The sequence below is a fragment of the Corvus moneduloides genome, chromosome 2 (assembly GCF_009650955.1).
Source record: "Corvus moneduloides isolate bCorMon1 chromosome 2, bCorMon1.pri, whole genome shotgun sequence".
Taxonomy (NCBI): domain Eukaryota; kingdom Metazoa; phylum Chordata; class Aves; order Passeriformes; family Corvidae; genus Corvus; species Corvus moneduloides.
This window is the reverse complement of record NC_045477.1, coordinates 41,824,105-41,840,237: the sequence shown is the minus strand read 5'-3', so window position 1 is coordinate 41,840,237 and position 16,133 is coordinate 41,824,105. Positions and strand designations below refer to the sequence as shown.

Here is a 16,133-nt window from a genome sequence, read left to right as displayed (position 1 = left end):
CTTCAGTTTTTAAAATGGGATTTGGTTAAGAGTTTTCCTTCTTTACATCATCCTAAAACAGAATTATTTCTGAAGCATAAAAAAATCCAAATGGCAATAGAAATATGATGGGGGTTTTTTGTTTGTTTTGCTGATTTGTTCCTAGCTTAAAAAATAATCAATGTCTTTAAAAAAATGCAAAACAGTAAAACCCAAAAAATCTCTCCTCAGGAGACGTCCCTGCTAACTGAGAGGTTTTTTTCCAAAACTAAGTTTCATGCTTACAGTATCTTTATAGTCATGTTATACACCCTTGAAAATAAAGGCTCAATGTTGAGAATGGTGACAGGCCCTTAATTATAGAGGTGTTAACTGGTGACACTATTTTTCATCAGAAAAAAACCCGAAAGCCCCACAAAAATTCATAGCTTATCTTGAAAGTTTGATTCATGCTCGCTTTGTTTATTTAAAAATACTCTTTGGAAACTTGTGTCAACTCCTGCAGACAACTTAGTGATACATCTTTTCCTGTTAAAATAAAAATAATTCTTATTCACCTCTACCCCACGCTAAGCTCTACTACTAATATACACTTCATTACCTGCTCATGTCACCATCTAACACGTATCTTTACATTCTTCTACATATAGTGTCCAGGGCTTATTTTTCACCAAACAGAACTTGATAACTATTACACTTTGAAGTTTTTATTGAGGAGTTTTTTGGTGTTCTAGCCTTTTCATTGCAATGCACAGTGATATTAATAGTTCAGAATTTTTTTCAGTGATAACTTAAGAGAAACTTTTCATAAATTTTTGTTTCCCATTAAGGATTTTAAAATCTGAACTCACTTAGAGACCAAAACTGAAAACCAGAAGAGAGATTAGATGTAATTTTAAAATGGTTCTGCTACTTTAAAATGCATTTAAAATTTGTACACATGACACACGATTCTAACTTTTACATTGCTGTAATCAGATTCTAATTCAAAGTCTTGCAAATACACATGAAAAATAAGCCACTGGTCATGAAATCTAATGATTACATTCAAAGCTAGCCTTTAAAAAAAAAAAAAAGTTACAGGCAAAACATACTGGTTCATGTACTCACTAGCTTATCAGGCTACAATAGGCATGGTTTAAGTATAAAAAAAAGCAGACAATTCAGATTTAAATAAGACTGTGTGAAATCAGAAAAAACCCTTAGATTTCACTACTAAAAAAAACCCCAGAACACCTATAATTACTTCCCATCCTACCGCTACAGTTAAACCAACTAACAAAAATAATCAAAAGTATTTTTGACAAATGGAAGTTAGGCTAGAGTATGTGGCAACAATCAAAGTTCATATATGTTTCTATGTAAAATGACTCATGATTTACTATAACATAAAATATGAACAAGAGCACTTCATGACTAATGCAAGAGCTACTAGTAGGAACACTTAATGCCAGTCTTCAGCCCTCCTTTACGTCATATCTCCAAATCAGTATTGACTTCTTTTGACCAGATACATCATTTTTGGCTTGTCACTCCAGTATGTCATGTTTTACCACTTGCCACAGGCAGCAGGAGACAACTAGCTGAGCAAACTACAAGCAGTGACATGCAGAAATTAACTCTCAAATCTGAGTACTTAGATAAAATGATATGCAAGCGCACACTAGGACAAAAGGAATGGCATTCGTCATCCAAAATAGGCTCATCATCCCTCCCCACCCCCCTTGAACAGTAGTTGCAACAGCAATAGAAAAAGATCAAGAAGATGTCTGTTCTTCAGAGTCAACTGTGGAAAAAAGTCAGCAATATATAACAGCAGCGATGGACAAGGAAGAGCAAACCCAAAGAATGTTGTTGAATATTTGTTCATTTACTTTTTCTGAACACAAGCCAAAGTGCACCACACTGGCTTGTTCTGAACTTCAGATACAGATGTCCTAATCTCCTTAGATCCTTCACAGATTTAGAATTCAGTCTCCCTGAGGCCCCTATAACCAAGTAAGAAAGCTCTCTTTATCTAGCTTGGTGGCTGCCAAGACAGATTCCATGTCATTAAGGATGTCAGAGCTCAAAGCCTCTTGCAGACTTGGCATCAGTTCTTCTCCTTCTATATTCATTCCATCTCCTTCCAGTGTCCCAAGGTCCACATTTGTCCCTGGAATGGCTTCAAGGTAGTCTGGGAAACGGTTCTGATGGGATGGTATGTTACTTTGGCCGATACTGTCACCTAGTTATAACACAGAGATGAATATTAAGTATACTGGAAGTACCAAACCTACAATTTATCAGGACAACTGGTAAAGGTTACTCATGTACCTCTTGCATCATACAAGCAGCATGACTCATAGAAATCCATGACAAAACCCAAAGATAACTTGACTGCATGCAGATGTACATTTTGTTTCAAACTTTCACCTACTGACCCAAATCTTACAGATCTTTGATGTCATTTAGCATAATTTAATTTTTATACTTGAAGGAAAAAGACAATACTGGATGAGGTACTATTCTTAGCTCTGAACAACATTACTTCAGAAAGCAAACACACTCAAATTCCTTATAAAAACAGGAGTGATACTACTTATGAGCAATTTCCCCATCCTCCTAATACAGCTGATTACAAATATATTTTTTCACAAACCTAACCATAATGTTTCTATTACAGAAATAGGGGAAATAGAAGAAGGTAGAAAAACAATGCAAAAAGTATCACAGCTTTTCAGAGTTGCTTGTTTTCATTGCAAATGGATACAACTGTATTTGGAAAACATGCATTGAAAATGTACACAAAACCAGACCTGTATCCATCTCATCAACACTGTTCAGGAAGTCATCTGGGGTTCTGGGTACACTGTAACTGCTCATGCTAAGTCCACTATCTGTGCTTTCATCTCTGGAGTGATATGTTCCACTGTAACAGAAGAACAGGAGGAAAAAAGAAATGAGGGTAGAGCACTCAAGAAAATAAAATAGATGCTTGTTTTGAATTAATTTATGGGCTTTTAAAACATTGCTACCATGAGAAATCCTCTATTCTAATAAAAAACTGAAGCATTTGTTTGCATGAGACACCTGGGTTTTATTTTATGCAGACCTTTTCCAATTAAAACCATGTTATTTTGATTCAATTTAACTTGATGAGAACATACTTATGCAGCTTTAAGAAACTGCCTACTTATGTTCTGCATAATTTTAATATTTTCACACTCACCCACAGCTAAAACCTTTCGAAGCATATCAGATAGTCCATAATGATTATAAAAATAATAATTATGGTGTACCCTTTTATGCTTCCATAAGGATAAAAAAAATTACTTCTAAGTAATGTTCCCATATTTAATCAACCACTGAAGTGTATTTTTAGGTCACTGCTGTTATAAATAGTTGGAACTCCTTTAGCAATTCTTCAATTGCTTCCCCCTGCTGCATTACTACTTGTTCAGTCACACATGTCAAGGCAAGAGAGCACCCTAATATAAATCAAATACTGGTACAGAAGCCATCCTGTAAACAAACCCTGCTCAGAATGATCTTGCTGACAGAACAGTTAACCAAACCGATGGCATGGGGCCTTACATGCCTTCACTTTCTTACTGCCATCTCACTGCCGGAGCAGCAAGCAAGACCAAGAGAGCCTCAGTGGAAAATATGGGATGGGGCAGGGAAGCAGGCCAGTGTGTTGAGTATATAGCAAGGTTTTGGTAGCAGGGATCTGCAGGGATGACTGTGTGACACAGCATGAGGAGCTGATCCCACGTCAGCCAGCTGGTTCCAGCTGTCTCCAAAGTGGTCCAGCAGCCCAAAGCTGAGCCCAACAGTGACAATGGTGGTACCTTTGTCATAACATATTTAAGAGGAGGGGGAAAACGCTGAACAGCAGATGGGAGAGAGGAGTGAGAATATAGGAGAGGAACAGCCCTGCAGACCCCAAGGTCAGTGCAAGAGGAGGGACAGGAGGTGCTCCAGGCACCAGAGCTGAGATTCCCCTGCAGCCTGTGGTGCAGCCCATGGTGAGGGAGCTGTGCCCCTGCAGCCCCTGGAGATTGAAGGGGGAGCAGAGATTCACCTGCAGCCCGAGGAGGATCCATGCCAGAGAAGGTGGAGGCCTGAAGGAGGCTGTGACCCCATGGGAGGCCTGTGCTGGAGCAGGCTGACAGCACCTGTGCTCCCATGGAGAGAGGAGCCCATGCTGGAGCAGCTTTGCTGGAAGGAGCTGTCGCCTGCATAAGTAGTTCTTGAAGCCCACCACTACCTCCCTCCCCACTGCATCTCCTAATATTCAGTCTTCACAAAGTATTTTCAAAACCTGTATTTCTTCAGGTTATGGGAGCATTCACTGAGAATCCTTACTGATTTTCCATTCTGCATCCTAAATGAACATCAACTTGATTTACTGTTCAAATTAGCATTTGAAGACATACTGATCCTCCTCATGATGTACTTGTGAAGTATACAGTATATGCCTTTTTGTCAAATATGAAGAACCAAAAAAAATATGAACAGCTATTCAATATTGCATGCCAGTAGAATGCCATCAGCCATGTATATAAATATATAAACATTTTTTTTTTTTTTGATTCCGTAAGGACATCTTTGCTGTACAAGAAAGGAACCTAACATTTCTTTATAGATTAATCATAAATATTTTTCTCTTTTTTTAGATTGATTTAAAAACAGAATCACCACACGTTCGATACAATCCTAGTAATTAAACGATTTAAAACTTCTGTGAACAAAAATGCTGTTTTAATGGGACAAAATACTAAAAACAGAACTGAGACTATGCTGAACTAAATCACTCCAGTGGAGAAGGCTTTTTGGCTGTTTCTCTCACATTTGGAATGTCCAGCACTTCTCTTCAAATCACTCCTTAATACACATTTCCTCTTTCTTCAACAAGGATTTGTTCATTTAGTAGTCACACCACCCAAAATTACCACATGCAACTAAACAGCATTGCCCAAAATAGAGCGGATTCTTCTTCAACTAATAATTGTTAAAATATGTGTATATAAAAGAAGAAATACCAATTTAGGAGTTAAACAGAGAACTACCATCACTACCAATATAAATCTAACCGACAAAAATATATAAACAAGTGTGGCAAATCAAAAGGTAAAATAGTTTAATGCAGTCTGTGCTGATGAATATCCCATTCAAAAAAAAAAAATCAAATATACCTTAATGACTGTAAGTACTGAAGATAGCAGGCAGATTTGACTATGCATTTTAAACCACTACTGAGTATTTTCTCTAATTGCTCCAATGTAGTGATTTTCTGAGATTTTTTAATGTTTCTATTATATAGGCAGCAGAAAATATCAAACAACCTAAACTTTGAATATATAACTTCGGGGCCTAAATTTAGCTCTGTCTCACCAAGAACTTTATATATACCCTATAAAGATAGAAAGGAGCATTTCTCCAAGTCTGAACTTTAACATAAGGAGTATCAACAAGATCTTTAGGTCAAAACTACTGGACTGCTTTCTGAGATAGCAGTGCATATTCACAAATGTCCTTTCTTAAAAATCCCTCTCCTATACCCATATGACACCATTAAGTGTGGTGCTGCACATACAAAACCCTAGAAGGAGACACACGTTCAGACCAAAATGCAAATTAAGATAATCTGAACTCAAGTAAAATACAGATTTTCAATCTTTTGCATGGGGTAAGGGCTACATTTAAAAAAAACCCAGTTAAACATATATGCAACTAGGCAAGCATAGAATTACAAAACATAAATTTGCCCTTCCTAGCTTTTTCCTCTGTTTCCAGTCAATGGCAAAGATCCATCACTTTATATTTTATGTGTGTAGACTCACAACGGATAAACTGCAGCAATCCACTGCTGTGGCCATTTGAAACCTAAAGATGCATTTCCTTCAGGTCAGAAGACAGGTTTTGAAGATGTGAGGACCTGTACGATGTATTAGGGCAACAGCCTTTCAGAAGTTCAAGCTAGTATGTTACTACACCACATCAATACCATCGTCGATCTACAGAGGCTTCCCATACGAGAACAAGTCAGGTTTAAATTGTCTTGTCTCTTTTATTTCTTAGGACAAGGCCAGCACAGTCCAGGCTCACACAAGAACATCCTACAGGATGAATTCCATGTAGGATAATCCCTCCAACAAAAAATCAAGTTTTCTAATCGTAGTTGTCTGTGTAAGAGATAAATCTACCCGAAGGGTTTACCCAAAATACAGATATCACTTATCTCAAGCTGGAGCAGTTTCTCCAAAGTTGCAATGTTTGGTATGAAGCATTTGCAAGCTGTAATTTGAACAGTATTTCCAGCAAAATAAACACTTCAAGTCAGAGGGATTTAGGAAGAAGTTTTATGAAAGACTAGTCTATACTGTAAGATTCTAAATCTTGAATGAAAATACCCACTTCAAAATAATACAGCATTTAAAATGAAACATGCCACTATTTGTAGACCTAACATTAGCAGAGTAAAAATACTGCTAAATACCTGAAGTGGAGGGGAGGGGTGAATGGAGAAACCTTAAAATGAACCTCAAGCTATAATCCTAAATGTGCATCACAGTTCATTTGATCTCACAGCGAGCTATTCACAAATTCTTTGAGTCAGTAATTTGAAATGACTGTTAGTCAACAGATTATGCAGAGCCAAACATGTTATGACTTTGAATAAAAACCTTCCTACAAGTCTGAACAGACTACTTCCTCCCACAGGAGACAGCTTTTAATCTTCAACTTTTACTAGACTTGCCATTTAAGGAAAGATTCATTTACAGCTGTGGTTCTTGGCATAGACAGATGTTCAAAATAAACTATTACATATACCAAACAGAATTTTAAATCAAATTTCTTTCCTCTAGTAGCTACTCCTACAAACCTGTTAAGAAAGGGATCAGAACTATTTGTAGTCATTGTTCTCAGTTCCTGAGACATTCCAGGAGATGACACGGGGTTTTGAGATCCACCGTCTTGTTCCATTGTTGGAAGCTGGCTACGGAGAGCCAATTCCTAGAACAGCAGGAGAGGGAGAAAGCAAGATTAAGTTAGGCATTTGAATGCACTTTTTGGATACATAAATACATGACATTATGGATAACTGATGCTTTTACTGCTTCCAGTTACAAGAGTTAAATGAAATTAAACTAAAGTTTCTGAGGATAAAGCAAGAATCTGTACTGCCTTCAATGAAAATGCAAGTTCCACCAGCCATGCCTGACATTACAGAGACTGCACTGTACATGTATTCATGGATATAAACATCTGTATGTTTACACAAATATTTTCTAGTTCACTTCAGTATCCTTCTACACTTAAACCAAACCAAGAATTGTTAATACTATCTGACCCCTAAGATAACCTGTTTAGCTCTGCTAAATAGCATTTTATCCCCATTTCTTTTAAATTCTGATTTAGTTCCTGGCTTCCTTTGTACCTTTCTTGTTTCAGTCAGCAAACTTTCAAGTCTTTCCCTAAAAGTTCCCATTCACTCCTTCTGTTAGAGGCATGCATTTGAAGTTTCTGACTGATCAAATCAGTGATTAGTTCCATAAGTAAATCTCAAAGCTCTTCAAATTCCGAGTAATTTCTTAGTAAGACCAAGACACTGCACTTCGGAAGCTACAAAATTAAATTGCATAAAATTTTTTACACATCTGAATGTTCACCAGCTTGAATCAAACCATCCATAAAGCTTGTAATTACTAATTAATGAAAGCAAGTTTTAACATAAAATACATTAAATTAAAGGTGGATGGAAATAAGCAACATTAAGTGGTATTTCCAGTGACCCCTCTCCCCTTTTTAAACAACTAATCCATGAGTTATGCATGTGAAAATACAGTAATTTTCTTCAAGCAACTCTATTCCAACATCATCAATGTCTCACCAAGACTGAGCTTTGTTAATGTCAAGACTTGTAAATCCATTGACTATCTTGTTACTGTTATTGGTAGTACGTGACTTCCAGACGGTGCCTGGGAAAATAATATCAGGCAAAACCAATCCTGTCAGTCTTGACGATAGTCAGTATTTCTCACTTGTAAAATGAGAGATCATCCATTTTCATGATAAGCCTAAGGACTACTGTACTGTAGTCTTGTAATACATAAAAATAACTTTTCCCCAATTCTTCAAAGTGATTTCTTTTTAAGAAATTCTAAGGTTATTTAATTTTATTTCCAGCAGACTGTGCATTGAAGCTTCTCTACTGCCTAATTTTCTTTTCTAATCTGCTTCAGTCCCACTCCTATTCTATACATTCCTTTAAGTTTTATGTCATGTACTAGAAAATCTTCTCACTACAGTTGATTAGATCTTTGCAGAAAGTGTACAAGCATACCATTGGTTTTTGTGTTCATCACACCCAATTACTACTTCAAGTAAACCCAGCCCTCTGCTCATCACCACTTACTTGGCCACTGTTGTAACAAACAGTAATAATACTCCATCCGCGTTTTCAGAGCACAGGATGTTAGCCATCTTTTAATAATTTCTAAAGGCCTATCCATATGATTTTCATTTGCTTATGTAATAAACCCAGGTGCAAAGCCTATATAATGACATCTTATTTCACAGCTAAGTTTGCAACCTTGTATCAGTCACAAGTTACCTGATATACAGGTAGACTCATCCATTTGAAAAAAAGAAAGGAAAAAGCATTCTTTGTTGGAATGCTTCCCAAACAGTGATCTGAAGAAGGCAGGAGGTCTTAGAGCAGCCATCCCAGAGATGGCTCAAGAACTGCTCAACCATGTGCTCTGTCCTTTTCCCCTTCCTTCTTGGTTTGATCTGTACATTACATCTTTATTTCCTTGGGCTGCAGTCCCTGACTTGGATGAAGAGGAAGAGCCAAAGTGCCAGCAGACAGCTGAAGAGGCTTAATCACACACCAGTGCCACAAAGAGTGGTAACAAAGCAAAACCTACATGGAGTCATTTCTGTATATAAACTAAAGAGACATTTTATCTCCTTTGCGTGGTCTTTCCAATCAGCACTGCCTCCTGATTCAATAGTTGTGAGGAAGGTAAGAATTCCATACAGATCCCCTTTTCAAGAGCTACTGACACCGGGAAAGAAAAAAACCCACAATTTGTCTTCTTTAATTGTTACTTTAAGAAAAAAAAGTCAGTACAAAGAAAAAAGAAATTTGGTAAAACAGAGGAGTTACCTTTGTATTCTTCTAAATCCTCAGAGTGTAGGAGAGGCTGAAGTTTCATCAATACATGAACTTAAATAGTATGGTAAAAATAAATGTAGCTCAAGACACTACCCAGCTAAAACCAAAAAAATCTCATTTCACTAAAGGCCCACTAAAAAGAGGTGTATTAAACCAGGAGAGAGAACTGTATTTTGCCCATTCTTTGGCATGTACTATGTACTGAAACTAGTATTTTTAAAATTAGTACTACTTTTATCCTTGTTTCAACAACATTGCTAAGAAATGCAAAACTGCAACTATTTTTAACTACTTGCAAGTAGCATTACTGCTACTTTTTCAGGAGTCAGAAGCACTTTCCCCTCAAAAGAATGTTATTACTCATCTAAGTAATAAATTTATGTCATTCTGGGAGTCTGAAAGAGAAAAGAATTACCAAAAAAGACGAGCTATTGAAAAACAAATACAGGGCAATTTTTCATCATTCTCCAAGATAAGCTAAGTTTCCTGAAGGCCTAAAGAGTGTGTTAAGACTATTTTTCCTAAGAGGTGTATATAATGGAAGCTGAAGTTGTGTTGCTTGAAGAATGGTCTTTTCATTTCTCCTTCCTTATAAACCTGTTTTGCAATAAAAAAAGTTGTGTGTTTGCTATACTTAAAAAAATGTATGGGAGTGTCCAAGCCTCTCCCAGCTCCAAACAGAGCAATGTGAACTCTAGGCTTTTAATTCATGCTTTAAAATATATCCTTCATTAGAAGTATTTGAAGTCTGGAGTCAAAAATAAAACTATGACAAAATCCTGGCTTAGATTTCTATGAATTGATCTCATCATATTTTTAAAGTATGTTAAACTTGTTTTAAGTATCTCTGGGAAAATAAAAGTTTAGTATTCCTATTGTTAGCACAAAAGCTGAATTTTGGTTATTACACAGAGACCAAAATGATCTGTCATCTTAAATAATTTTAAAAATAATGTCAGCACTGTGTAATTTATCTGGCTGACTTCATCCACATTTTTTTTTCATAATTGCATACAGATTAAGTTTTACATGAAGTTAGTTACAGGTAATTCACACCATGTCCAAATTAACTTTATAAAACTACCATTTTTAGAGCATTTTTATCTTTACAGGCTTTTGAGGAAAGGCAGATGACTTGTGCAACTCACATTCTTACTGTATTAAACCTATGATATGCTACTCAATTTGACTTGATATATCCTGATAATTTGTTTTGTAAATTTACTTTAAAAGTGCCAATTGTAACATTTCTGCTGCCAACCAGTGCTCGACTTTCAAATGATCTGGCTTTCCTGGGATAGGAGAGAAGTCTTAGGGGAAAGAGAAGACCACAACACTTATGGGTAGACTTACAGCACCAGTTGCTTCTTCAGATTAAGTGTTTGCACTCTTGTGAGGGCCACAAAGTTACACCACATGTACAAAAGAAAGAGGGAAGACATGTGGACAGATGAACACAAATGAACTCAGCTATGAGGAGTTAAGGCAATTTGTGAACACTAAGGGGAACACGTACCATTCACTGCTTCAATCATGACAACCAGCATAGCCAGTGAATGCAGTTCTGATTTACTATATAGACTTTTAAACAAGGTATTTATCCATAAAGTGCTACATACATGAGCAAGCAACACAATTATTTTGTGGATCTGTAAAGCTTAGAAACAAGCTAAAAACAAGCAGCAGATACAGAATGAGCAAGCATATACAGAGGAACTTGTCTCATAAATGTGTAGTATGCTGATCTTACTAGCAAATACTCTAATATTAGCAGCAGATAAATAAGAAATCTTCCATTCTTAGCACAAGAAAGTAGTCCGCACAACATCCAAGAATAATGCCATCAGTACCTCGACATTATTTGCCTCTATTTCTTTCCACAGCACACTGTAAGGGAAGAAATCTGTTACTTAACATCTGTTCAATTTTGTGATAGATACAAAACTCGATTGACATCTGCTCTACGTGAGAAATTGTTGACAACCAAATGCTAACTGCAGGAAAATGGAAGGAGAACTAGTGGGGATGGAGTGAACGTCAAGTCATTCACACTTTTAACTAAGACAGACAGGCATCTTTAAGGTTTCACAAATAACTGATGATGATGAGTACAAGTAACTGAACAGATGCTCAGTGTTTTCAAATTTCCTGGATGTATCAACAGTTCTTGCTTATACCCAGTAAGTCTGAAAGCTGGAATTTTTGCTACAGGTACCTTTGACATTTTTAGAATTACAGTAGAATATATCCTCATTCAAACAAGAAGAGTCTCTTACAGTGCTTGCTATAAAAATTGAAGTTGAGCAATTATTTCCTCTTTCCAGAAGGTGCTAAGGCTTCCATACGTAACACCTGGAGCGTTAGTGTCACTACAGGATACTACAGTAGCACGGCAGAGAGAAAAAACCTGGCAGGGACACTACGGGTACTCAGTACCAAAAAAACCTGACTGTAGATATCAATACAACCATGGTGCTGTATCCAGGCTACATAGCGAAAGATGTCAAGAAGGATGAGCATGTTGGGCTAGATGACCTCTATCAGTCCCTTCTAACCTAGTGATTGCTTGACATGAAAAGCTCAGAGATCCAGTTAAAAGTTAAGGAACATTTCTCAGATGTTTTTAAGCCATCTAAACCAGAGACTTCATTAGAGGCAAGCTTCAAGAACACCGGTGTTACATAATTTCTTTACAAACGAAGGACCTTGGCAATCCCTCTCTAAAACAGACTTAGCCTTCCCAGAATTAAGAGAACTGAACATATGAAGATTTAATTTTTAGTATTCCTTAAAAGAACTTCTAAAATTTAGCAAGAGAAGCTATTACTCTGCAACCAAGCACAACTTTATCATCAGGAACGAAGATAATTTCTCCAAACTTCATTAATTTTATTCAAAAAAAAGACAGACCTGTCAGAAAGAAAAAGTTGAACAAAGAAATTTTTATTTTCTATACGTTTTTCAGATTCAGTAGGTCAACTGTGACCTGATCAGACGTACAGATTGGGACTTCAATAACAGCATCATCAGAGAAGACAGACTACATTTGCCTCTACAGTACAAGGCCTCAAGAAGCATTTAGAGAACCAGAACCCAGAAGCAGTTCTCTGAGCACTTTCTTCCACCTGTGGCTGCTCATTACATTACTGAGGTGACATGAAAACACAAAAAATACATTTAGATGGTACAACACTAATAATCTAATATTATAGAACTTTAAAGGTGACATGGTTGCCCACTCTTCTACCCAACAGATCACTCAAACACAGCTTGACTCATTAGCAAGTGTGGACTAATAAAATTGATCTCAGGCAGGAGGTATGGTAGGAAGCAAGTTTAAATATAAATGGAATCCTGATTTTTCTATGAATCCTTTCATCAGTTCCCATCCCAAATAAAGCAGAGTGACCACTACATATACATTTAATGAATTATCAATACAGTCCCCTTGAGTTTTCCCAATTTTTTAGGATTTAAAGCCATAATTTCAAGAAGTTCCAAAAACCTCATCTGACAGAGTTAAGTATGAAACTGATAACAAACTTCTCCATTTCCTGTATCTTTTTGAATTGGCAACAGGAAGAAGTTAGTGGAAGAGTGAACAATGGTATGACAGGGCTTCAGGCATAGAAGAAAACACAGAATACACTTTTGGCATTCAGTAAGAAAAACATCCCTTATGAACAACCTAATTATGCCAGAAGATAAGGTGTTTTCAACTGGTGTGGAGGAATCCTCCTTTATTTATTCTCTTGTATACCCACAATTCTTGAGGACTTTTTTTTTCTCTTCCAGAATAGGATCAAATATTGATTGATAAGATCATTATGTGGTTAATGCTTTGTAAATGAATCAAGTGACTACATCTCAGTTAAAATGCTTCTGTTTAAGAGCTGCTCTGGTATTCCCAAACAAGAAAGTATTTTTTCCAGGGTGTCAGCACTAAAGTCTGAGGTTCCTATTTCTCAGAACTAGTAACATACAAATTTTGTGGTACTCTTCAGAATGCAACAGTACACCAGTACTCATGGCTTCGAAACAGAGGATACTTTCTTTTATTCCGTTTTTCTTGCCTAGTGCATACAGAGGTTTTTCTTAAAAAACAAAGTACAGTACAAGCCTATATAAATATTGTACTAAGAACCGGTAGATTAAAACACTGTTAGCAATAGTAAACATGAAGTTCTCTGAATATATCCATAAATCCACCCTTCCAGAGTTCATTCTATATTCAACTTCTTTAGAGACTGAAAGAAGATCACATTAAGCTGCTTATTTTGCTTCACATTTTGAACAATTTTATTTTGGTCTGAGCTTGAAAGGCTTTTCATAATTGTTGTTTCCTATACAGAAAATGTATCTGTGCAAGAGCCAGTTAAATGTCAAAACGGAAAAACTACATACTATATCTGCATAGCAATTATTTTGTTAGTCTATTAAGTAATTCTGTTACACTATGCATGCTTAAAAATCGTAACTATTTCAAGTGACTTAATTAACTGATAACATTTATCCTTCTTTAAGATCATACCTGCTTAAACAAACTGATAAGAACATTTATACGAACAGTACTTAAAAGTCAGCAACTACTACCTTAGATAGTTTGCTTTAAATAAACATCTTGATGACATCAGGACTGGAACAGCAGTATCCTCAAGAATGCTAAACAAGAACGTTGTTTCCAATGTAAAAAAATGTGCAATGAATTCCTCGTTTGCTCTTAGATATTGATATAAAGTTGTGGCAATGCAGCACTCCTAAAAACAGTGTTAGGGCCATGACCAGAAAAGTAGTTCAAAAATGTGCATGGCAGAGCTTGGTTTTTGGCTTGTTTTTTTTCTTTTTTAGAATGCTTTCATGTAGCAAAAAGTTCCCTGCTAGCCTAATTTAATGCTTTCATTTTTCTAATTATGCTGAAACATCAGTTAAGAGCCTACCTGATGTTTTGGAGAATTTGCTGTGCTGGGATTGATATTCCGCAATGCCTAAGAGTAAAAATAAGACGGATAAAAATTACTTTAGCTGCACGGTTTACCTATGCAGGCTGTCTTATAAATACCATCTTGTAGTATCAAGCCCCCGAGACAGGCCAGATGAGACAGGATAAGGGAGTTAAGAAACTGTGAAAATCATGACACAGTGAAACAAAACTCACAGATTTACCAAGGATGCATATTTGATAGATAAGCTTAATGACTAAGGACAACAACATGAAGAGAACTGGTTGTAACCTGGTCCAAAGTTAGTCAGGTTCTCAATGACAACTGAGGCAAGAAGACAATTAGAAGGCCTACCTAGAAGCATGCTGGCACAGGGTAAAATATCTGTTTGTGGATTAATTGCAAAGCAGGAACAGCAGAAGCCCAGGTGCTTAAGCGGAGAGAAAGTCCTGATGCCACCTTTGCAATGTATTCTTACCTAGAGTGCTATAAAAAGTAATGGCTGTAAAGATGACCCATCTTACACCAAGAGATGCTGAAGATTCCTACAAAACAGTCCTTGACTACAAAGGGGATAACGGGAGTCAGATTCCAGGACAGAATACTGCAGGTGATGAAGAAAGAGAAAAGCTGTCTTTGAGGACATTAGGGTATTATCCTCTTCTGATACAAGGCCCATCACCCAAAGTGAAAAGGGAAAGATTTTAGAAGGTTTTCCTCAAAGGAAAGATTAGTGCTTTTTCTGGCAGCGTCAAAGACCCAAAGAAATATCCTAAGTGTCTAGCACAGATGGCAGTAACTCTTAGAACATTCAGATTGAACAATCGAAGCAGAAGGCTTAGAGTCAAAAGGAGATCAAGCCCGAATGCCAATCCAGAGATTGCAAAGTCCAGTCCTACACTTTCATATTTGCTACAGCCATATCCATTATAGTAGAAAATACTGAAAGGCATAACTTGCAGCCTTATTATGAAATTCTTCAGCATAAGAAAACCACAGGTTCAAAATGCAGCACAAGTTATTCAGTTGTTCCATGCTCACTCCACTGTTGAAACAGGTAAGATTTTGGCAAAAAGGCATCTCCTTAATGTATCTTATATAAACCTTAAAAATACTTCAAAATCCTACAGACTGCAAACAGGTTCTAAAACTGAAGACTTTCCTCCACTTAAAAGGGAGAACTAAAATAGCTGTGGGAAATAACTTTTTGCATGACTTGGAACTCAGCGAATATGAAATCTATTCTCAGGAGGAATATTCAATCACATCAGCAGTGCATGTTGTCATCCTTATAGTTTATGAAGCCTGCTCTTTAAGAGCATTGTTAGAGGAAGGAAAGCAAAATCCTTCAGTCTAAAAAATCAGATACTTTCACCACCAAGCTGATACCAGTAAGAGAACGAATTCAGACCTTTGTAGATCTCAAAGCTTTTTGTACAGTCACTGGTCTTTAAGACTCACTGAAACAGCAACTTAGAAAAATCAAAATGTAACATACAAAAGAAATAGTGGAAGTAGGTGTCTAACCTGTGGCCTCACCTGCCGAAGCAGTTCTTGATGCTTCAGTCTCAGCCTTTCTTTCTCCATCTGTAGCTGCTGAAGTCTCATCTGTTGCTGCTGATTGGAGCTACTCCCACCCATCACACCACCCTGGGGACTCTGAGGAGCCAGAGGAGGTGGCTGTTTAACTGGAGCACTTTGGCTGATTCGCTGATTCATGGCTAAGGAACCAAAACAATAAACATTTAATAATTAAATTCAAACAAACACATGCAAGGAAAGTATTATCCATAAAAGGTATACATTAAAAAAATTACAAAATTACAAGGCATGACAGTACAAAACATGCAGTTACACTGATGTTTAGAGTGTGAAATGTATGCTCACGTGTGAGCAATCGATGTGTGTAAAATTAAGGCAATAGTCTCATGTTTAAGGTCACATACATGTTCTAAAAGCTTCCAAAAAGAGTTAAATGTGCTAACTGGTGAAAAATTCAAAAGCAGTAGTAAAATATTTCAAGTTGAATTAGAAGGATCTCTCTT

General features: G+C 36.7%; 1 protein-coding gene across 8 annotated transcripts in view; it reads right to left on the bottom strand.

Annotated features, from left to right (window-relative positions):
* Window positions 1-420: 420 nt before the first annotated feature.
* Window positions 421-16,133, bottom strand: part of YAP1 (Yes1 associated transcriptional regulator) — an 85,101-nt gene continuing 69,388 nt past the window's right edge. For 2 of the 8 annotated variants that reach the window (XM_032099249.1, XM_032099244.1), the window contains 5 exons: window positions 15,616-15,809; window positions 14,086-14,133; window positions 6,851-6,981; window positions 2,778-2,890; window positions 421-2,206 (listed from right to left, as the gene is read on the bottom strand). In XM_032099249.1, coding sequence (XP_031955140.1) covers window positions 1,968-2,206; window positions 2,778-2,890; window positions 6,851-6,981; window positions 14,086-14,133; window positions 15,616-15,809 — 725 coding nt within the window. In that variant the 3' untranslated portion in view covers window positions 421-1,967. The remainder of the gene's footprint in view (window positions 2,207-2,777; window positions 2,891-6,850; window positions 6,982-14,085; window positions 14,134-15,615; window positions 15,810-16,133) is intronic. The other 6 variants (XM_032099250.1, XM_032099245.1, XM_032099251.1 and 3 more) reach the window with 3 other exon arrangements.